The following is a 22,843-nucleotide window of genomic DNA, read 5'->3' on the forward strand; positions in this document are numbered from 1 at the left end:
TTTCACGAATGTTATATAATGAAGTCTCCACCCTTTTAAGGTTTACATATTTTCAGAAGTTTGTAGAAGTGTGTAACCTTTTGAGATTGCCTTGTTTTCATTATGTATAATTCCCTTGAGATGTATCCAAATTGTGTAGATGATAGTTTGTTCCTTTCTGTCCTTGAGAAGTATTCCATGGTAGACACATACGCAGTTAGTTGAACCATTTGCCCACTGAAGGGCAATTAGGATTGTTTCCAGTTCTGGACTATACTTCATTTTTAACATATTTTGTTTTGTGTTCTTAAAAATATTATTCTGAGAGGGAGTCCAAGGCTTTGCCACATTGCCCAGAAATCTGTCGTCACAAAAATGAAGTTCTAAGGGGGAGGAATATGTATCACCACACTTTTCCCTTCTACCCCTAGGGACTGGGTGAGAATGGGGACAGGGTAGGGTGGCATCTCAGAGCCTCTGCCAGGTCTTCTGTGCTGTTGGGTGAGACCTGAGGCATTACAGAGGCTGATCTTCACTAATGAGGGGAGGGTGTCTGTGGGGAGGGGAGTCAGAGGATGAAGAGTGGCCCAGGCACACGGCAACTTGAAACCCAACCATTGCCCCAAACCTAAGGAATATCTGTCATGCTCGCAAATGAGTCATGTGAATGATTTTGAGGAGACAAAGTCGAGTGACGAGGGTGAGTCCCACTCCTGGATCTGCTGGGGCAGGGAACAGCTGTGGGAGGTGACCTGTGAGCGGGCTGGGGAGTTCAAGGTTACAAAGACTCAGAGCTCGAAGTGACCGTGACAACATAAGCTCCTGGGAATTTTAGCAGGGGCAGTTCCCTGCTGGAGGCAAGCCCATTTCATTCCGTTTCAAAGGACAGTGTGATCTCAGCTGACTCTGAGTTACACTTGACCTCACCTGTTGAGAATTTTCTTATTTTATTTTTTATTTATTTTTTCCTCTGCTTTTTGAATCTCTTTTAAAAAAACTTTTTAATTTAATTTAATTTTTTTTATACAGCAGGTTCTTGTTAGTCATCCATTTTATGCACATCAGTGTATACATGTCAGTCCCAATCGCCCAGTTCATCACACCACCACCCCCACCCCCTGCCGCTTTCCCCCCTTGGTGTCCATACATTTGTTCTCTACATCTGTGTCTCAATTTCTGCCCTGCAAACCGGTTCATCTGTACCACTTTTCTAGGTTCCACATATATGCGTTAATATACAATATTCGTTTTTCTCTTTCTGACTTACTTCACTCTGTATGACAGCCTCTAGATCCATCCACGTCTCTACAGATGACCCAATTTCGTTCCTTTTTATGGCTGAGTAATATTCCATTGTATATATGTACCACATCTTCTTTATCCATTCGTCTGTCAATGGGCATTTAGGTTGCTTCCATGACATGGCTATTGTAAATAGTGCTGCAATGAACATTGGGGTGCATGTGTCTTTTTGAATTGTGGTTTTCTCTGGGTGTATGCCCGGTAGTGGGATTGCTGGGTCATATGGTAATTCTATTTTTAGTTTTTTAAGGAATGTCCGTACTGTTCTCTATAGTGGCTGTATCAGTTTACATTCCCACCAACAGTGCAAGAGGGTTCCCTTTTCTCCACACCCTCTCTAGCATTTGTTGTTTGTAGACTTTCTGATGATGCCCATTCTAACTGGTGTGAGGTGATACCTCATTGTAGAAAGTGTAATCTGCTGTTTTTGGATGGAATGTCCTATAAATATCAATTAAGTCCATCTTGTTTAATGTATCATTTAAAGCTTGTGTTTACTTATTTATTTTCATTTTGGATGATCTGTCCATTGGTGTAAGTGAGGTGTTAAAGTCCCCCACTATTATTGTGTTACTGTCGATTTCCTCTTTCATAGCTGTTAGCAGTTGCCTTATGTATTGAGGTGTTCCTATGTTGGGTGCATATATATTTATATATATATATTTATAATTGTTATATCTTCTTCTTGGATTGATCCCTTGATCATTATGTCCTTCCTTGTATCTTGTAACATTCTTTATTTTAAAGTCTATTTTATCTGATATGAGTGTTGCTACTCCAGCTTTCTTTTGATTTCCATTTGCATGGAATATCTTTTTCCATCCCCTCACTTTCAGTCTGCATGTGTCTCTAGGTCTGAAGTGGGTCTCTTGTAGACAGCATATATATGGGTCGTGTTTTTGTACCCATTCAGCAAGCCTGTGTCTTTTGGTTGGAGCATTTAATCCATTCACGTTTAAGGTAATTATCAATATGTATGTTCCTATGACCATTTTCTTAATTGTTTTGGGTTTGTTTTTGTAGGTGCTTTTCTTCTCTTGTGTTTCCTACTTTGAGAAGTTCCTTAAGCATTTGTTGTAGAGCTGGTTTGGTGGTGCTGAATTCTCTTAGCTTTTGCTTGTCTGTAAAGCTTTTGATTTCTCCACTGAATCTGAATGAGATCCTTGCCGGGTAGAGTAATCTTGGTTGTAGGCTCTTCCCTTTCATCGCTTTAAGTATATCATGCCACTCCCTTCTGGCTTGTAGAGTTTCTGCTGAGAAATCAGCTGTTAACCTTATGCGAGTTCCCTTGTATGTTATTTGTCGTTTTTCCCTTGCTGCTTTCAATAATTTATCTTTGTCTTTGAGTTTTGCCAATTTGATTACTATGTGTCTCGGTGTGTTTCTCCTTGGGTTTATCCTGTATGGGACTCTCTGCGCTTCCTGGACTTGGGTGGCTATTTTCTTTCCCATGTTAGGGAAGTTTTCTACTATAATCTCTTCAAATATTTTCTCTGGTCCTTTCTCTCTCTCTTCTCCTTCTGGGACCCCTATAATGTAAATGTTGTTGCGTTTAATGTTGTCCCAGAGGTCTCTTAGGCTGTCTTCATTTCTTTTCATTCTTTTTTCTTTACTCTGTTCTGCAGCAGTGAATGCCACCATTCTGTCTTCCAGGTCACTTATCCGTTCTTCTGCCTCAGTTATTCTGCTGTTGATTCCTTCTAGTGTATTTTTCATTTCAGTTATTGTATTGTTCATCTCTGTTTGTTTGTTCTTTTTTTTTAAATTAATTTTTATTTATTTATGGCTGTGTTGGGTCTTCGCCTCTGTGCAAGGGCTTTCTCTAGTTGCGGCAAGTGGGGGCCACTCCTCATTGCGGTGCGCGGGCCTCTCACTATCGCGGCCTCTCTTCTTGCGGAGCACAGGCTCAGTAATTGTGGCTCACGGGCCTAGTTGCTCCGCGGCATGTGGGATCTTCCCAGACCAGGGCTCGAACCTGTGTCCCCTGCATTGGCAGGCAGATTCTCAACCACTGCGCCAGCAGGGAAGCCCCTGTTTGTTTGTTTTTTAATTCTTCTAGATCTTTGTTAAACCTTTCTTGCATCTTCTCAATCTTTGCCTCCATTCTTTTTCCAAAGTCCTGGATCATCTTCACTATCATTATTCTGAATTCTTTTTCTGGAAGGTTGCCTGTCTCCACTTCATTTAGTTGTTTTTCTGGGGTTTTATCTTGTTCCTTCATCTGGTACATAGCCCTCTACCTTTTAATCTTGTCTGTCTTTCTGTGAATGTGGTTTTTGTTCCACAGGCTGCAGGATTGTCGTTCTTCTTGCTTCTGCTGTCTGCCCTCTGAGAATTTTCTTTTTTTAGTTGGAGGAGTCAGGGTTCACATTGTGATGATAGCTCGGCCTCCCGTCCCCCAAGAACATCCCCCTACCTGGGATGTTTCAGGTGGAATTTGTGCTGTCCCCTGCTTATTATGCCCAGCTCTGTGTGGTACTGTGTGTCCTTGACAGGAGTCTGGTGGCCAAGTTCCAAGGAATGCCAGGAGCTAAGAAGCCATTCAGGAGGAAGACGCTTGAGCAAGGTCAGGGGTGCGCAGGAGTGCAGGAGGAGACTGTAAGTCGTCAAAGGTGCGCCAGGACCATTATACAAGTGCTAAAGAATGAATGGGGCTGGGCACTGAGCACCAGTGCCACTCAACCTCGCAAGAAGGGCAGCGGACCACACAGTACGTGCCTCCTGAGGGAAGAACAGAACTACCTGTGAAGTTGAAAACCTGAATCTGATCAAACCTCCCACTTGCAATTCACAGGAAATACAGAGAGCAGAGAAACGTGTTAAAGAGCACCATGAGGATGCAACCGGCACAGTCCAGACTCTGGGAACTTTACGTACAGGATGAACAACCAAGTTGCAAGGAGAAGCAAGACGATAGAGGTGGAGAGGGAACCTACAGATCTAAAAATACTTAAAATGTATTATCAACCACTAACGGTGCGTGGACCTTACTTGGATCCTGAATCGAAGAAACAAATGGTGAAGGGAAAAATTTATGAGACCAGTGACTGGATATTTGATATTAAGGAATTAGTGTTAACTTTTTAAGGTGTGACAGTGGTCAAAGTCCTTATCTTTTAAGGACACATACTCAAATATTTACAGCTCACATGATATGATGTCTGGTATCTGCTTCAAAATAACACAGGGAGGGGTAAGTGGGAGGGAGTGCAAGTAAAAAGACTGAGCACTAGTTGATAATCGTTGAAGCTGGGTGATGGATACATGGGAATTATTTTATACTATTCTGGCACTTTCTCGAAGTGTATGTTTGAAAATTGCCATAATAAAAAAACTTAATAAAACTATAAAACATACGTGGTGAGGAGAAAACATCTGGATTTGGAAGGAAGGTGCAATCAGCCAACGGGCTGGGGGCTGAGAGTGGGAGTGCAGGAGTCAGGCTGCCTGGGCCTGGGACATACATGTGGGGAGGGCCTCCTGGATGGGCAGATGGGGTAAAAAGGTGAAGGAGTGGTCGGCAAGCCTTTCAGTTCTCAACTGTTGTTTTAACAGTCAGCTTCCTCAGTTTCCAAGACCTTAAAAGTGTTTAAAAGAAAATAATTCCACAGAAATGAAACTGGCCACAGAAAGCTGGCGGCTCAGCTCGTCCATGCCTCCCACCTACTTCCAGGCTCTGTTATGAGCACCAGTTTCCAAGCCCTACATGATGTTGTCTTTGCTTGGAACCCGAGGGTACGTGCAAGCTGCTGCTGTTTGCCGTCCCTGACCTCGGGCTGGCCAGGCATCCTGGGTTCAGTCATGTCCTCATGGGCAAAGTCCCAGAGCCAACAACAGAGTGTGCCAGCTGATGGAGTATGGACATCATCGGGTCCAACCCTCTACAACTGCTCTCCAGAGAAGCCCCAGGGAGTAGAGTCTTTGTGTCCAAGCAGCACTGGGAGCAGTCTTAGGTAAAAGTAAGTAATTCTGCGGAGTTTTCAGTGTTGAAGCATACGTTCACCCAGTACACTTGTATTGCATGTCTGCTGCATGTCAAGCCCTGGCTGGGCTTTTCTGTGAGGGATTCACAGATGAGTAAGAAATAATTTCTGTCCTAGAACAGCTAACTAGATCTGAGTTGGAGGGAAGGGAGAAGGAAGGAGCAAAGAATTAAACAGAATATTCACATACATTATGGGCAAGAGAGCACTGGCATGGGAATCAGAAAGTCCAGGGGCTCCTATCAACTGTGGGTTTCTGGGCAAGTGACATTCCCTCTCTGACCCTTGGCAACCCTATCTACAAAATGGGTGTGATAACCTCAGCTTGGCCTAACCCACAGAGAAGGCATCTGGAGAACCACTACATTAGCTCATGTAATATATGGTTGAAGGTATTTTGATAAATGAATAAATATGTTGATTTCAAACAGATATGTTTTTACCACAGCAAGGGACTGGTAAGTGGTGAAAAGATTACATACCGCCTCCCACCTTAGCTGAAAGCAGCCCCCTCCCAAGGCCCTGAGCTCAAGACCCTGGGCAGATGTACAAAAGGGGAGACAACACATGTCTGGGGTGGCTGGAGGGGGCCAGCTGGCGGGGGCGGCGCAGAAAGAGGTAATGGAAGAGGTGAGATGAACATTTCCTTCCTGCTGTGCCGTCAATGGAGAATAATAGGAAGAAACTGGTCTGAGATTTTGACACAACGTCTAATCAAAGTGACTAGACACAGGCGCTAACAGAACTTCTAAACTGTGGGGCAAGTTTGTGATTTAAGAATTCCAACTTTAAGACCCTGGAGATGGACCAGACTGACCCTCTTGTGGGCTCAACCCAGAATGGGGTGAACTTTGCCCAAGGAATACAGAGAAATAGAGAGAAAGAGACAGCAAGTGAGACAGAGGCTGAGGCAGGGCCAAACCGGGGCTCTTTCATCTAAAAGCCACTTTGTCAAGTGCTGGCTGGGCTCCATCAGCAAATCAACTGGCCGCCTCTCTAGCTCCTGTTCTGTGTGGGTAGCACTGGATACTCTGCGTGCAGAGGAACAAGGCCCTTGACCTTGGAGAATTTGCAGAATGATGGAGAGACAGATTTGCCCCTGAATAATAATTCCCTTACAGACTCGGGAGGCTCAGAGCAGGGCATCAGGGAGGCCCGGAGAGACTTGGGGAGGCTTCTGGGGGGAGACAGGCCTGGAGCTGGCTCGTGGAGGACAGACTGCAGGCAAAAGCTTGACAGAGTCACAGTCAGTCCTTGGCTGAAGAGAGAAGCAGGTGTTTTGAAAACGTGATGCCCCTTTTCACTGTAATTAGTAAATGTGTCCTGTGAGTTAAGAGTATGACAGAATAGTAAAGATTTTGAGGTCACTACCCTATAGTTTAAGGGCATTGTGTCCTGTGGGAGAGGCCTGTGTATCCTGGCTGAGTGGCTTCAGAGGCTGGGTTTACTCCCTTCCCAGGGAAGATAATCTTTGCACATCTTAAAGAGAGCAGAGAAGATGAGTTCAGAGCCCTCTCCCTGCAGCCCACATGGGAAAGTCCCACTGCCCCCTGACTAGTTTCTCTTGCTGCAGTGCACTGCAGTCACTGTTTTGGCTGCCCTTGCAGCCAGTGGAAGACAGCTGGTAGCTCTCTCTTAGGTGGAGAGCAGTTCCTCTGTATGAATTTGAGTAGGTGTTGCCCAACTGTCTGCCACCTGGGCTTCTCAGCAACTGTCACTGCAGCAGAGCAGAGAAGGGGGAGTCGAGAACGAAAATCTCAGGACATGAGGTTGGCCGGTGCAGCTATGGGCCGGGTCAGGATTGGGGTGGAGAGCAGGATGACAGACTGGGGAGGAGTGGAAGGACCTGGGCCTACCTGGCCAGCCCTTCCTGGAACTCCCTGGCATTGGAGCCATGACTGACTTCCCCTGACTGGAACCTGCCTGTTCCAGGAAAAGGCCCAGCTCTTGCTGGAAAGATGCCTCAGTGGGTTCCAGGGAAACCTGACCACTCATGCAAAGACTCTGAGCTGCTCCCATGACCTGCCCTGCCCATCAGGGAGTGTTTGATGTGCTGTGGCTGGGAAATCAAGTCAGCAGGAAGCAGATGGTTTGAGATATTTCAAAAGAGGATGAGACAGTTTGAACAGCAAAAGAAATAATGATAATAATGAAATAAAATTAATACTCATGAGTCTATACTGATATAAATAAATAAATAGGAAGAAAGGCTAACTTTCTTACAGTAAAATTCCAATTAAAAAATATAGAAAGAATGATGGAAATAGAAAGTGACCATTTGGCAAATACCACAGTAATAATCGTTGTCAGAAAGCATCATTGGTAGATGCTAAAATTAGTGGTAAAAGTATGATAAGAAGCAGGATATTTGCATAGTTTCAAAGTACCTCCCCACGAGATGCTTATTACAAAGGAATAAATAGTAATTTCATGGTGGAAAAACCTGGCAGACACTACCTTACCAAGTGATCAAAGTTAACATTGCCAGTAATGAGCCATATTAAAATCAGGTACATCTGGTATCATGCGCTGAGAGGGACACGTCACTTCTCTGGTGTTCCTGCCCAAAATGCATAGCCTCAATCTAATCATGAAGAAGCATCAGACCAAAATTTAGGGACATTCTACAGTTCTCTTCAGAACTTTCAGGTCATGAAAGATAAAGCAAGACTGAGGAACTGTCCCAGAATGGAGAGACCAAGGAGACACAACAACAAAATGCAGGGTGGGGTTCTGCTTCAGATCCTGGACCAGAGAAGGGACATTAGTGGGACAATTGGTGACATTCGAATAAGGTCTGCAGATTAGTTAATAGTATTGTGTCATGGTTCAGATCATTGTATTGTGGTTCTATAAGATGTTAACAGGAATTCTGTGCACAATTTTTGCCAAGTCTAAAAATTATTTTTAAACTAAATTTTAAAAAGGGGGTGAGGAAGGAGCCCAGGTTCTAGAACTTAGTTGTTCCCCAAGGTGGAAGCAGGACTCTATGGCCTTATTCTCCCTATTGGTAACTAGCATTTGGCCTGGAGACCCACCCACTAGGAAGGTCCCCTGCTTCCCTCTGTGGGAGTGAGAACCCATCACAGGCTTGGCCTCCTGTGGCCTGTCGATGCCAGAGAAAGGCAAATGTCTGCCTTTGTCCACCTCTCTGGGGACATTCAGTTCTCAGGCCTGTCTGAGGGAGGCACCATCCCCACCCCCCCAAAAGATCTGAAAACCACGGCTCAGAGAGGTGAAGCCACCACCTCTAGGTCACACAGCAGGTACATAGCCAGATTCAAGCCCAGCTCTGTGTGACCCCATTGCCAGTGCCTGTAACCACCTGACATTATTCTATTACTGCTCAATTCAGGTAGGGGCAACAAGCATTCACCAAGCAACTACTGTGTGTCAGGCTGGCAGTGGGGCTGGAGGTGAAGGTGGCTGAGACATTGACCCTGGACCACAGGTGCCATCCTGGCGGAGAGGTACCCTCATACTGCCAAGCATATGACAGGCAGTGTGTCGCACACACATATTCGTTCATTCAGTCTGCTCTTGCCTGGCCCTGGACTCAGGCTGGTGGGTCAGATATGGTCCTTGCCCTGGGAGCTCGTGACCCAGTAGGGGAGCAGACAAGTGAACAGACGGCTAGCTATGTGGAGATTCATGCCAGGATGGGAGTGGCAGGGGGAGTAGGGAAGGGGAAAGAGGGAAGATGGTCTAGAAAGTCTAGGAGATGAGACTATCGCTGACACTGTGGGTGGAACAGACACAGCACTGCTTGGAGGGAGTTATGGTCAGAGAAGGAGAGTTGGGGGTGAATGAGGGAGTGGGTAGAATCCTGCTGGGGAGGTATCCAGGACCAATGAAGCTGGAGGCTGGGAAGGCCACCTAGATAGGGGACAGGGTAAGCGAAAGCCTGGAAGTCTGGACTGAGGCAGTTCTTGTCCTTGGCCCAGCTGCAGGGGAATCGTTCCAGAGAAGTGTGGTTGCGGACACATGTTTTCCAAAGTAATTAGACTATCTTTGGGGGAGATGTTCTTCCATGGGGACAGTCATTTGAGCTTGACTCATTTTCAGTGAGGGAAACAGCTTGTGGCTGTGCAGCCGAGGTGGGTCTGGGGCAGGCGCAAAGAGGTACTTTGTTCCAGCCGGAAGGCAGGATGTGTGCAGGAAGCTGTCCAGGGAGGGGAAGAGCTTATGAAGAATCACTCCCTCTGCACTTCCCTGAGGAAGAAGGACCAGGCGCTACTGCTCACCTCCTGGGTGCGAGGTGGACATCCCTAGGCAAGTGGGGCTGGCTCTGGTAGGTTTCTGAAACTCTCGGAATGGGGTGGGCCCTACACAGGGGCCACAGGTTGAGACTGGATCTAGTGGCCCGGAGGGTGTGGACAGTGTGGGGAGAGGCAGGTGCTAAGCGGGGTGAGTGTGGAGCTCTGTCTCTAGGGCAGCTGTTGGAGCAGTTGCCCCAGCAGCTGGGGAGTAAGGTGGTCTGCTGGCCCCTTGCCCCCTTGATTCCGGCTCTGAGAATCTGCTTCGTGGATTCTGGAAATCCCTGAGAGTTGGTACCGACATGGCTGGGTGACCTCAGGCATCCCCTTGCCTCTCTGGGCTGTACTGTGATGGGGACAGATGAGATGGCCTTTAAGGGTCCCCCTCCCAGGGCTGAGGTTCCCAGCACACATCCACACTCTCTCCTTATGCACCCCCCATCCTCTCTTTTTACCCCCAACTCCTGCCAAGTTCTCAGCCCCTCCATCTGCCCCAAACAGTCCCAGGATCCCCTCTTATTCATCCCAGCTTGAGCCAAGTTGGGGATGAATTTTAGGGTCTGGAGGGGAACCAATAGTTATGTGCTAGGCACTTATTTAATTATTATAAAAATGCCACCAGGAAGCATTTTATAGGTGAGAAAACTAAGGCTCAGAGAGGTTAAGTAATTTGCCCAGGGTTACTCAGCCATTAAGAACTGGACCGATCTATAGTCTATTCTTCCATGCTGCACCATGCTGAGTGTACCACCTTCCCTGGGGGTGGTGGCGGTGGAATGGGTATTTCATTTTGACCCCAGCATAATGCTGAAATGCAAACGCGAGGAGCTCGAGTAGCGAAATTTCGGGCAACAACAAGAGAGGCCCAAAGAAAAGGCAAAAATAATTCAGGAAAGATGTGAAAATCTTCAGCAGCAGCTCCTTGAAGAGCTGGGCTCTAAAATTGCTTAGTTTTTATTAATTGCAACAAACTTTGGGAGGAGGGGTTGCTCTTATGATTTCATCAATGTCACAAGCATCTCTGTTTCCTGGTAAGAGCCAGGAAACATGGAGTAATGTGGGGTCCCAGGGAGTGGGGAGTGGGTGGGCCTCATGGATCCCAGGGAGTAGGAGGCAGCATGTCTATCAGGAGGCTGCAAGGGGCCCCCTGCCTGGGGGGGACCGGACAAGGCCACTCTCTTCCAACCAGGCTCTGTGACTCCACAAACCTAGGGAAGGTTAGTGCAGGAGATGGGGGCTCTGGGCGTGAAAAAGGCAAGATACACCAGTATGTTCCCAAGGGTTATTTTGGAGGGAGGTAGGATTATGGGGAGATTTTTAGCCTCTTTTCTATTTTTCTTCTTGTATTTTCACATTTTACATTGAGCATATATTACTTTTGTAATCAGGAAAAATACACGTTAAAAACGTAAAGAGGGAGAGTGTGTGCAGTGGTCCAGGGCTCAGTGATCAGCGCTGTAGGGTCAGCTCTGCCTGGTTTGTGGTGAGGCCCTGGACTTCCTGTGAAACCGGGGAGGGGACACCTGCTCCCCTCCTCACAGGGAAGCCAGGAAGACTTGCAAGGACCAGGGTATAAAAGAGCCTCATGTAAATGTCAGGACTGGTTTGTATTGTTTTCATTGTGTTTTATACATCACAATGAATCCAAATGCCATGCTTCCCAAGGGGGACCGTGCAGGGGGCAGCTGTCGGTCCTGTGAGTCTTCGAGGGCTCACAGCAGCTCGCAGTGTGTGGTTCAAGGCTCCAGATCTAGAGCCAACTGCTGGGACTTGATTTCTAATCCTGCAGTACCCTTGCTGTGTGTCCTTGGGCATGTTACTCCCCCTCTCTGAGCCTCAGTTCCTCACTTGTAAAATGGGAATAACAATAGTGCTTGTCTCAAAAGGTCGTTGTGAGAGCAGTAAGTACCTTAACACATATAAAGCTTGGCGGGCAAGTGGGGGAGCGACGGGGGGAGGGACCACAACTCACTTGTTATTTTCTTTGAGAGGCAATGTAATTTAGTGTTTAAGAGCATGGACTCTGGGGAATTCTCTGGCTGTCCAGTGGTTAAGACTCTGTGCTTTCACTGCTGAGGGCATGGTTTTAACTCCTGGTCAGGGAACTAAGCCATGCTGCATGGTGGAAAAAAGGGCATGGACTCTGGGTTTTAGTTCCTGGTCTACTACTCACTTGCTCTTGGGCCAGTTCCCTAATCTCTCTGCCTCAGTGTTCTCAGCTACACAACGGGACTAATGATAGTGTTTAATTTCTATAAAGTAAATACGAGGATTAAATAATATATGTGAAGCTCCTTGTCCCTGCACCCAGCACACTGTCAGGGCTCCATGGTGTTAGCCATTATAATAACTGCACCACATTTAATCCCACGAAATCCTTTGCTGTAGTATTATTTATTTTATGATGAGACAACAGCCTCGTGGAATTCAAGGGTTTAGGATGAGAGCCCTGCCTTTGTCTTGGGGCTGCACGAAGGTTTAAGCCCAAGAGCATCCCAAACTGAGCAGTGGAGCAGAGACCCACCTCTGCCCCCTGAGTTGGTCATTCCTGAATTCTGTCCCTGCGTGCCGTTCCCACGGCCCTGGACCTCTTTCCTCCTGTCCTTGTGTGGCTCCCAGTTCCTTTTCCTGTTTTCTATTCACGTACCATCAGTCCCACGACCAGCCTTCCATTCAAGCATCCTGAGCGATGGCAGCCTGGTCTCCTGTCACTCTCCATCTCTAGTCCCCAACCTTCACCCCTGTCTTTTAATGAGCTAGCCCAGACTCTGGGCCTGGGTTCAAATCCCAGCCCTGCTACTTACTAGCTGTGTGCCCTTGGGCATGTTCCCTAGCCCCTCTGTGACTCAGTTTCCTCACAGGTAACATAGAGATAGTAACTATCCGCCTCAGAGTGTTATCGCAAGGATGAAATGAATTAATGCATGTAAAGTTCTGAGAACAGAGCCTGGCCCATAGGAAGTGCTATGTAAGTGGTGGGTATTGTTGTTATTGTTATACATACAGTAGAGTTTAATATCTTGTGTTTTCCCAAACCCAGGAGGAAGAAAAGAGAGATCCCAATGCTGTTACCAGGTCCCCCACCTGTGCCCCAGCAGAGCACTTTCCACAGCCCGACACTGTGGTCGGAGTGTCAGTCACTTCACAACTCCTGCCTCAACTTTTCCAGCCACAGCTGGGCTGGGATGGGATGGGAATGCTAGAATTATAGGCAGAGAGGGGGGCCCATCACCAGCTGAGCCAGGTTGGAGTCCAGGCCTTGGGACTCTATCTCCACCCTAGTCCTCCCAAAGCAGTCAGGGGAGCCTTCTGAGGGAGGGAGCAGGGTGTGGCCACAGGGAGGCTTGCGCCAGCTGGAAGCGGCCTTGAACTTGGCTCAAGTGGAAACAGTGGGGGCTCTGGGCCGGTCACACTCCATGGTCACAGGCTCCCAAGACTGCTGAGGCAGAGCTTGCCCAAGCTGAGGAAATAACTCACGGAAGGAGGGTCTTGGCTCAGCTGTGTGCCGGGCAGCAGTGTGGGAGGGAGAAAATCAGACAAGGGAAAAAGGAGGCGAGAGAAAAAGGGAGGGAGAGGGTGACTGTGCTGATTAATTGCATGGTCATTTGTTGAATGCCTCTCAGATGTCAGCCCTGTGCCGGGGAGCTCCAGCGCCTGGGAATCCCCAGTCTAGCAGAGGAGGCAAGTGATCCTCAAAAGGTGACTCTGTTTCTGGGAGGTGGATTTGAGGCTGAGGAGTGACCTTCTGTGAGTGCTTGGGGGGCTGGGGCAGGGGGTTCACCAGGCCCGTGGCCCAGGTAGCCTCCTGGGAGGGGAGGATTGAGGTTGCATTTTAAAGGATATAAATCTTTTTCCAAGGAAGCCAGCAAAATTATCGTCCACTGAAAGTGATCTCAAATGTTATTCTTTGTTTTATATTACGAAAGCCGGTGTGGCCTCTTAGGGTCACGTTTGATCTTGTTTATTCACTGGTCTCAGCTGACTGTGGGCAGCACACTCAGCATGGGGGTGCTGTGGTCAGCTGGGAGGGGACCTACACGTGACCCGGTCCTCAAGGCCTCTTGGCTGGGGAGGAGGGCAGCCATGGGGTTGATGTGAAAGGTGTAAAAGGGAAGGTGGTGGGTGACAGCAAGACGGGCAGGTTTGGTCATGCTCCATGGGGTCCTGGTCAGAGGTATGCTGGTAAAGGTTCTACAGCCGATTCTCAGCAGCGGTGGGCGAGGGAAGGGAAGCTCCGGTTTACAGCATTTGCCTTGGTGTAAATATTCCCACCCTGACCCATTTCAGGCTACTGACTTATCACTGAATGTGGAATTGGTTAATTCCACGATTGGTGGTTGAATGCCTCCCAGATGTTGCATTACTGGCTCTCGCCAGCCGGTACGAGCCAGCCTCAGCATATGGCTGACTTTGAGTCTTCTCTGCCACCCATTGATGAGGTCAGAAGTCCCACTATCAGGGGCTCATCCTTCAAACTCAAGTTTGGTTCATGTTGAAAAGGGGAGCTGGGGGAAAAGGGCCAGTTCTGTTACTGAGTCCAAGCTTGTACTGCTCCCCTGCACGACAGGGGACGAGGTGTTGGGCAAGGAATAGCGAGTTTATTCAGAAAGCCAGCAGGCCGAGAAGATGGGGGACCCGTGTCCCAAAGAATCATCTTACCTGAGTTATTAGAATTCAGGCTTCTTTTATACTAAAAGGGAAGCGGGGTGTGGCTGGTTGTTGCAGACCTCTTGGTACCAGCCAGACCTCGGTGGGGATGTGATAATCCTTTGTTCCTGCAGCTGACCACGTGGGACTGGTCAGATGTTCCTGTAAACCTTCCACAAGACAAATGTTATTTTCTGTTCTGCAAATTTTTATCTCTATGTGAATGAAAAGTGTTACGCCTTTAATGGTCAAGCTTGCGAGGCAGAGCCTTGAGAAAGGGTTATTATGTATATTTCAGGCTGTAAGCATCATTCTTTTCCTGTTGGATGAGACAAAGGTGCAGAGCCTGCATGGCTAAGCCCAGGCAACAGAGCCAATGTGGAGTCAGGTCTGTTCTTCTCTGTTACAGTTCTACCTTGTATTGTTAGGGCCATCCAATCCTGGGCCCATCATTTGCTGATCTTAAGCTGTGGGCAATTGGGCTTCACCTCTCCAAGCCACAGTTTCCTCATCTGGAAGATGGGGATCATAATGGTACTGCTTATCAGAACTATGGTGAAGATTAAATGAGAAGGAGCTCAACTAACATAGCTACCTTCCTGTCTAGATGGACATAGCAGTATCCTCTCTCTTATTGCCTCAACTTTGACTTCTCTGAGAGGCCTGAGGAGGGGAGGCCTGGATCCTCAGGAGAAGACATTAATCTCCAGCCAGATTCTTGCTAAGTTAAAGCTGGAGCCAGCCCAGGCCAGCAGCCTCAGGATGATGTTACTGCCCCAGAGACAAGCTGTAGTTTGCCCTTGTGCCCTTGGCTTCATTGTACGGGAAGCTCAGCTGACCTTGCCCTTGCTGTCCCTGCTCCTTTCGGCCTCCTCTCTATCTAGTTCTCCGGATTCCCCAGAGGTTCTACTCCAGAGCTTCATTCGGGGTTGCCTTACTATCTGCTAAGACGTGAATAACTGACACTGCAATTCACTCCTCAAGGTGTTTCTGGGTAAGCCAAATAAATGAATTCAGGTAATAAGGAAAAGTGAAAAAACAAAAAAAGGGAAAACAGAACAGGGCTAGATGGGGTGTTAGGGGTGGGGTAACAGAGACCCGAAGGGCAGTCAGACATGGGGTTTGTGGCTCAGTGCAGCCGTACAGAGATGACTCACTGTATGCTTTGCACAAGTAGTTCCCTCTCTTTGAGTCTCTGTTTCCCCACCTGTAAGTTGGAGGAGGTGGACACCATGCACTCTCACTCCCTCAGTGTGAGATGCGGAGGGCACAAAGGGTCACCAGAAGTGACCCTATTGCCACTGTGTCAAATTACCACAAATTCAGTGGCTTAAAGCAACACAAATTTATTATCTTAAAATTCTAGAGATCAGAAGTCTAAAATGGGTCAGCCCAGCTGCATTCCTTCCGGAGGCTCAGGGGAGGATTAGTTCCCTGCCTCTTCTAGCCTTTAGAGGCTGCCTGCATCCATTGTCTTGTAACCGCATCCCTCTGACCTCTGTTTCCATCGTCACATTTCCTTCTCTGATTCGGATACTCCTGCCTCCCTTGTAAAGGACCTTGTGAGTACAGTGGCCCCACCGGGATAATCCAGGGTACTCTCCCTAGCTCAGGATCCTTAATTACTTCTGTCAAGTCCCTTTTGATATGTAAGGTAACATATCCACAGACTTCAGGGGTTAGGATGTGGATATTTTTGGAAGGCTACTCTGTTGACCGTAGGGAGACTACGTTTCTCAAGCAGGCTCCATAAAGCCTTGGGGGCATTAATGGTGGAATCTACCGAGGCTGGACCAGCCAATGAGGGCGAAACCTGGGCAACCAAGACCTCCTGAGCTCAAATCACACCTCTCTCAGGTGGCCCCTTTTGATAACTGCTAGACAGGGCAGAACAGAGGCCGAGACTGAGATGGGACCAGGGACAAGGACAAGGCACTGTTTCTGAGTCTGAAGACCTGGGGCTCAGATGCAGCTCAGCCAGTGACTTCCTGGGTGATTGTGGAGAAGTTACTTTGCTCCTGGGTTAAGTGGGGCTGACAGTTCCTTCCTGGTTTGCCTTCCAGGACTACCAGAGTTGATATGAAGGTGCCTGGCCAGTTGTCATGTGCGTATGACACATGCTGGTTGCTGTTGTCATCCTTGTTGGTATTATTGATGAAAGTGATGGGAGGGGCTGGTGGCCCCAGAGGTCCAGAGAATGTGGAAAGATTCCCAAGGTGAACGATCAGGAGGCCAGAGGCCCCGAGAGGGAAAAGAACGGAGTGTTCCAGGTGAAGGGAGCCTTGTAAAGGTGACCTGGTCCAGCCTGGGGCCTGCTGACCCTGACTTCTGGCTTTGATCAAAGCAATTATCAGACTTGGTTGTTTGTTGAAGCAAAAGTCAGAGACTTTCAGAAGCCAGGTCAGGATCAAGGTCAGTGCTAACAGACTAGAAGAGCTGGTATTTAATTAGTGGTAACTCCTGACTAATAAGCCCTAGTCAGGCCCAAGTGCAGAAGGGCACTCCCTCCTCCCAACGCCAGCAGCTCACGGGCTCCCAAACCAGCCATGTGCTGGGGGTGGGGGGTGCCCATACTGGCGCCCAGGAAAGAGGGGCTCAGGGACAGGAGAGCCCAGATGCACAGGAAGGGAGTGAAGGATGGAGAAAGGAAGGCACAGGGCCAAGTTCTCGAGGCCAGTCAGGAGCAGAGCCCAGCCCTAGTTAAAGCTGCCCAGGCCGAGGTCTTGGGGTGGGGATAGGACGTCTGTGTTTCCCCAACATCTGGCCCAGAAGCCAGTTGACAGGAGCCCAAGGGTGGGGCAGAGGCTCAAGGAGTAGGAGGACTCCAGGGCTCTCCTGAGAGAGGTTCTGCCTCAGCAGAATTGCATATTTCCATCACAGGGTCACGGTGTCATGGATACTAGAAGGGTCAGCTGAGGACCTGAGTCAACATTTCTTTCAAAATTCTACCTGGAAAAAAAACCAGACAAAACTTCTACTGGGACGGGCTGGGGAAAATGTTTGCAATATATATGGAGAAAGCTAAAATCCTTACTATATAAAACCTCTTATAAAGTGAGAATCCCACCCATTAAAACGATAAATCATGCACAGAAGACATACATACAAAATAATACGTTAGGTGTATTAAAAGTTCAACCTCATTTGAATCAAGGAATAAAAACTAAAATACAGAGGTACAAGGTGGAGTTGATTTGTATTTCTGGGTTTGTGGCCCATTATCATCACCGGCCTACAGGTCTTATTCTGGTGCCTGTGCATGATTGCCTGCTTGGGCCACAGATTCTTTTTTATCTCCTTCCTCTCTCCTCCCCAAACCCTCTTCCCCATTGGTGAACAATCTAACGTGCTGAACATGAAGTCTCTCTCCTTTTAGAACACAGAACAGGATTGAGCATAATCCTTGGTTCATGACACGTTTTTCACTGGTTCACGTGAGGCTCTCTTTTTAAAATTATGTCTAATAGTACAATTAAAACCTGGGAAACTGCTGCCCAGAGAGAACTTGACCATGGACAGTCACCTGCCCCATCCCATGTCTCTGGCTTCTCCTGCCCAAGCAGCCACCATCTTCAGTCTGGTGCCTATCTTTCCCCTGTCTTTCATCTCTTTGAGCTCCTTCACAGCATACATTTATAGCCTTCCTGAGGTGGTGGTTGTTGTATATATATGTTTCATTTGTCTTAATTTTATTAAAAGAGTATCATGTAAATATTTTTATCATGTATGTATTTTTATGGGACCTGGAGATAGCAGTAAAGAGGTAGAGACACACAGGGTGATGATGAGGGGTGTGAGGAAGGGGTCTGTGATGTCTCCCACGTTTCAGTCTTAGATGACCAAGTAGCTGGTGGTGCTGTTCAGTTAGATAGACAAAGGAGAGGAGAAGAGGCTGGTTTGGAAGATGATGAACTCAGCTCTGGGCAAAGCAATAATTTAAGCAAATGTTTATTGAGTGCCTCCTATGTTCTGGGCATTCTTCATAGAGCTCGAAATGCTCTGCCTGAATTATAACATTTAAGCCTCACAAGAACCCCACGAAAAGGCACTATAATTAATATCATATTAAAGATGGGGAAACTGAGGGATTAGGTTTAGTTCTGAGTCTGTCGACATGATGGTTCACACCTTTCTGCTGAAAACCTGGAAATAGTGGATAAAATATTTTTAAAATATTAAATATTTATAAATGAAGATATTGACATAAAACTAAATATGTATAAATAAAATATTTAAAAAATAACCAAAGGAAGGGAAATCCTCAAGTGAGAGAAGTAAAGAGAGCTCAAAGCCAGAGTAGACACACTAGGTATTTATAGAAAAAGCAAGCTCCACTGAAGAGAAGCTCTCATTAAAAAAAAAAAATATAAGCCACACAAAGAAGAATAATTTCAAGCCACGCATGAGGAAGAGTATGTACACAATAGATAGGTGAATTGGTATCCCAAAATAATAAAGAAAAACATGAAAGACATTATCAGTCTTTATAAATGATGAGGGGGAAAATAGAGAAGAGAAACCATCATGAAAGAAGTGAGTACTGTGAGAACACCTGAGGTTAAGTCAGCTACCCAAGGTGACATAACTATGAAGTGGTAGCCTTGGGCTCCCCATGCTTGTTCTCGTACTTGCTAGCCTACGGGTTACTGGCGTAAATGCGAAGAGCCTATTGGACACCCCAGAGCAGTGGCTAAAGTGGGTTTGGAGAGAGGGTGGCTTCGTCTCCTGTTGTTCACACTGCTGTCTGGCCCACAGAGCTCCAGCCCTGGATGTGTCCTCCCGCCATGGCCACCACCGCCTCTCCTCTGCCACCCACCGCCAAGGTGGCCGGTTCTGAGAACAGCAGCTCCTTCTATGACTATGAGTACTACCTGGGCGACGTGGCCTTCATGCTCTGCAGGAAGGACGAGGTGCTGTCGTTCGGCAGAGTCTTTCTGCCCCTCTTCTATGGCCTGATCTTTGTGCTGGGCCTGGGCGGGAACCTCCTTCTCCTTGTGGTCTTGCTCCGGTATGTGCCTCGAAGGCGGATGACCGAGATATATCTGCTGAACCTGGCCGTCTCCAACCTCCTGTTTGTGGTGACGCTGCCCTTTTGGGGCATCTCTGTGGCCCGGCATTGGGTCTTTGGGAGTTTCTTGTGCAAGGTGGTGAGCACCCTCTACACCGTTAACTTCTACAGTGGCATCTTCTTCATCAGCTGCATGAGCCTGGACAAGTACCTGGAGATTGCTTGCGCTCAGCCCCACCACCGGCTGAGGACCCGGGCCAAGAGCCTGCTCCTCGCAGCTGCCGTGTGGGCTGTGGCCCTGGCTGCCTCCGTCCCCGACATGGTCTTCGTGAGGACGCATGAGAACGCCCCAGGCGTGTGGGACTGCTTTGCGGATTTTGGGGGGCATGGGACCATCTGGAAGCTCTTCCTCCGCTTCCAGCAGAACCTCCTGGGGTTTCTCCTCCCCCTCCTTGCCATGATCTTCTTCTATTCCCGCATTGGCTCTGTCCTGGCCAGGCTGAGGCCCCCAGGCCAGAGCCGGGCTCTGAGGATGGCCATAGGCCTGGTGGTGGCCTTCTTTGTGCTGTGGTTCCCGTACAACGTCACCTTGTTTCTGCACTCGCTGCTGGACCTGCAAGTCTTTGGGGACTGCACGGTCAGCCAGCGCCTGGACTACGCGCTGCAGGTGACAGAGGGCATCGCCTTCCTCCACTGCTGCTTCACCCCCGTCCTCTATGCGTTTTCCAGCCGCCGCTTCCGCCAGTACCTCAAGGCTCTCCTGGCCACTGTGCTCCGACGACACCAGGCTCCTTACCTTGCCCAGGCCCCACCGTCCAGCTATTCTGAGAGTAGTAGGCTCAGTGGCCAAGAAGATATAACTGGCATGAATGACCTCGGGGAGAGGCAGGCTGAGGGCTCCCCCGACAAGGGGGACGCGGGGAAGAATTCAGCCTGAGTGGCCGCACCGCCGTCCACGAGAGCAGATGGGACCCAGCTCAGCTGCGCATCCACCGAAGCCCTCCCTTCAGAGGTCTCAGTGACCGTGTTGCTGAACAAGCCAGTTCTTGGTCCTCAGCCATCAGCAGCGTTCGCTCTCTCCTGTCTTCTCCCTCCTCTTTCTCCACTGCCTGCCAGGACTCCACACTCGCTGGCCTGAATGGCTCCCAGCTGACCCATGTGCTTCCTATCCTCGTGCTCTCCTGTCATCTAACCTACACCCAGCAGCCAGAGTAACCACAACACCCTCAGCCGTCTCTCCCATCCCCCTCAGAGCAGCCCGAGGCCTGCCACCCACCAGACTGCCGCCTTCCCTGTGGCTCAGCTGGGGAAATATTATTGCAAGATTGTTTACTATCACAGCCTTGATGGTGGCTCCGGGGTCTGGCAGTCAGGAGGGGCTGGAGGTCCTCCACACATGGGAGTCTGCGGGTGGGAGGCAGAGTGAGCATGTGTTCCTGGTGGTCCAGGAGCATCTGCCTCCCTCTGCCTCCCACGCCCCCTCTCAGGAGCCTTCAGGGCTCCCTAGACCCTGCACTATCAAGTCCAGAACCTTTGTCCAATTTAAGGCTGGAGCTTTCACAATTAGAATCCCATACACCATTTCACCCTTGTACTCCTTCACCTCCCTTTTCATTTCCTGGTTGCCACACCCATTGTTCTTTCCTGCACGTTCCCGTCTTTGCTTTTGCGCTTTCCAGCTCCCTTATGGAACAGGGATCATTTTCCAGCCAGGTATCCCCTCACCCTTGTTGTGTAACTGAATCCTACTTGCTCTGGGAAACCACTCCGGGGTCACTCTGCCCTGTGCTTTGGGTAGAGGTTGGGTAGAGCATGGGTCTTTGACCAGTGACGACCTTATGTTTCCCTGGCACAGTGATTCATTTATGGATGGGCACATGACCCAGGCAGAGCTTGTGAAACGTAACTTGACTAGAGCATGCTAGAACAGAGGCATGAAACTGAAGCCAAGGGGGTGTGAGGTCTGGAGCTGCTCCTTCATTGGTTCGAACTTCAGAAGGTGAGGTGACAGCAGTGAGTGAGCAGATCCTGGGGGCAGCGCTCGAGCCCTAGAATCAAGGCACGGCTGAAGCTCATCCCAAGCCTGGACTTGACGGTGACACGAACCAATAAATTCCTTTCCAGTTTGGGGTGGTGGTGTTTTGTTACTTGCGATCTAAGGATTCCTGACGGATATGCCCTGCCTGGGTGCCTCATGTCTCCCACGGTCGGCATCCTTCCTGCCCACTGACACGTCCACTGAGAAGCCTTTCCCCGGGGAGCCCCTGGCCTACAGTGCCGTCTCTCTTTCCTGAGCTTCTAAAGCATCACTGCTTTCTCCTACCCCCCAGAGCCACCTGGCACAACCTGCCATGTCCTGCCATGTCTGTCCTGCAAAACCCAGCCCAGAGCCTGCCAGACAGTAGTGCTCAGAAGGAAACCTTTAGATGGATAGAATGGAGACCAGGAGGACATGTGGCTGGGTGAACGTAAGCTCTAGGGGAGTAGGGACTCTGCCTGGTGTAAAATCTGCATCCCCCATGCTTCAGTCAGTACTGGGAATGTAGTAGGTGCTCACTACGTTTTTTTTTTTTTTTTTTTGAATGAATAGCTGGATGGATAGAGAATTGAGCAGGTGGTCAGTATCCTGCCCACTCTTTCTTCTCTTCCCCTGAGCTTGGATGGTCTGGTCACAGCACATGTGTCATGAGCAGGGCTGTCCCTGGATGTTGCCTGAGTTGACCTGGCTGACTTTTCCCACTGTGTCAGCTCTAGTGCCTCTGGTTCTCTCTCCCCAAGGCCCCAGATTCCCCGCTGTCAGGAAGGACTGTGCGCCCACTCAGTCCCCTGGGAAATGAAGATCCTCTGGATGTGAAGGTGGTGGTTTGTCTGAGGATGTGGTGGTGACGTTCTATTTTAGAGCTCTTGAAATCTTGCCCGACCGGGGACCTCAGTCCTGCCCGCATGGCAGCCTGACTGGTGAGATACAGCCTGAGCCGTCCTGGTAGGATCTAGGTTCCCAGAGTCTCTGACTTGGTGCCCATGATACACAGATGGGATGGGACAAGGTATGCCAGGCAAGGGACACCCAGCAGGGCTTGTCACCAGCATTGGTGGATTTGCGTGTGTGCGGGGGTGTGGTCTGTGTGCGTGTGCCTGTGTTGCTGTTGGGGCTGTGTGGAGCACATATGGCTGTGTATATGGATCTAGCATGAATGTGTCTCTGTGTCCATGTGGGTCTGAGTATGTGCCCGTGGGTTTTCCGTGTGTTCCTATGTGCCTTTCTCCGGCTGCGTTAAGTGTGGGTGTGTGCTCTCTGTGAATAACAGGTGTATAAGACGGAGTGCCCTGAAGCCTGTGCCTAAAGGGGAGGAGAAGGCCTGGCTGCAGGTGGCCCATTGGTCCCTCTCACTGTCTAGTTGCCGTACACCACAGCTGACCACAGTGAGGGCTCTGAGTGTGGCGCAGTTTGCGAGAAGGTTCGCTGGCACTGGTCAGGGAGTGAATTGGGGGTTGGCTCTCATACACAGGTCAGGATGGAGAGAGCCAGGACAGTGCCCTCTCCATCCTGACCTGACTTCCCAGCCTGGACCTTGGTTCCTCCTGCCACTCTCTGCCCACCCCGAGGCTTGGCTTCCCGTCTGCACTGCCCAACATACCTGTATTTCCTACCTGAGGTCTGAGGAAAG

The 22,843-nt window shown here is 49.0% G+C and overlaps 1 protein-coding gene across 5 annotated transcripts in view; it reads left to right on the forward strand.

Annotated features, from left to right (window-relative positions):
* ACKR2 (atypical chemokine receptor 2) overlaps positions 1-21,302 on the forward strand; it is a 71,763-nt gene extending 50,461 nt beyond the window's left edge. For 3 of the 5 annotated variants that reach the window (XM_068557335.1, XM_068557336.1, XM_068557337.1), the window contains one exon: positions 18,923-21,302. In XM_068557335.1, coding sequence (XP_068413436.1) covers positions 18,923-20,112 — 1,190 coding nt within the window. In that variant the 3' untranslated portion in view covers positions 20,113-21,302. Of the gene's footprint in view, positions 1-3,776; positions 4,634-13,163; positions 13,220-18,922 lie in introns of those variants that run through there. The other 2 variants (XM_068557338.1, XR_011075623.1) reach the window with 2 other exon arrangements.
* The last annotated feature ends 1,541 nt before the right edge of the window (positions 21,303-22,843 follow it).

This window comes from Eschrichtius robustus, chromosome 12 (genome assembly GCF_028021215.1).
Source record: "Eschrichtius robustus isolate mEscRob2 chromosome 12, mEscRob2.pri, whole genome shotgun sequence".
NCBI classification, from domain to species: Eukaryota; Metazoa; Chordata; class Mammalia; order Artiodactyla; family Eschrichtiidae; genus Eschrichtius; species Eschrichtius robustus.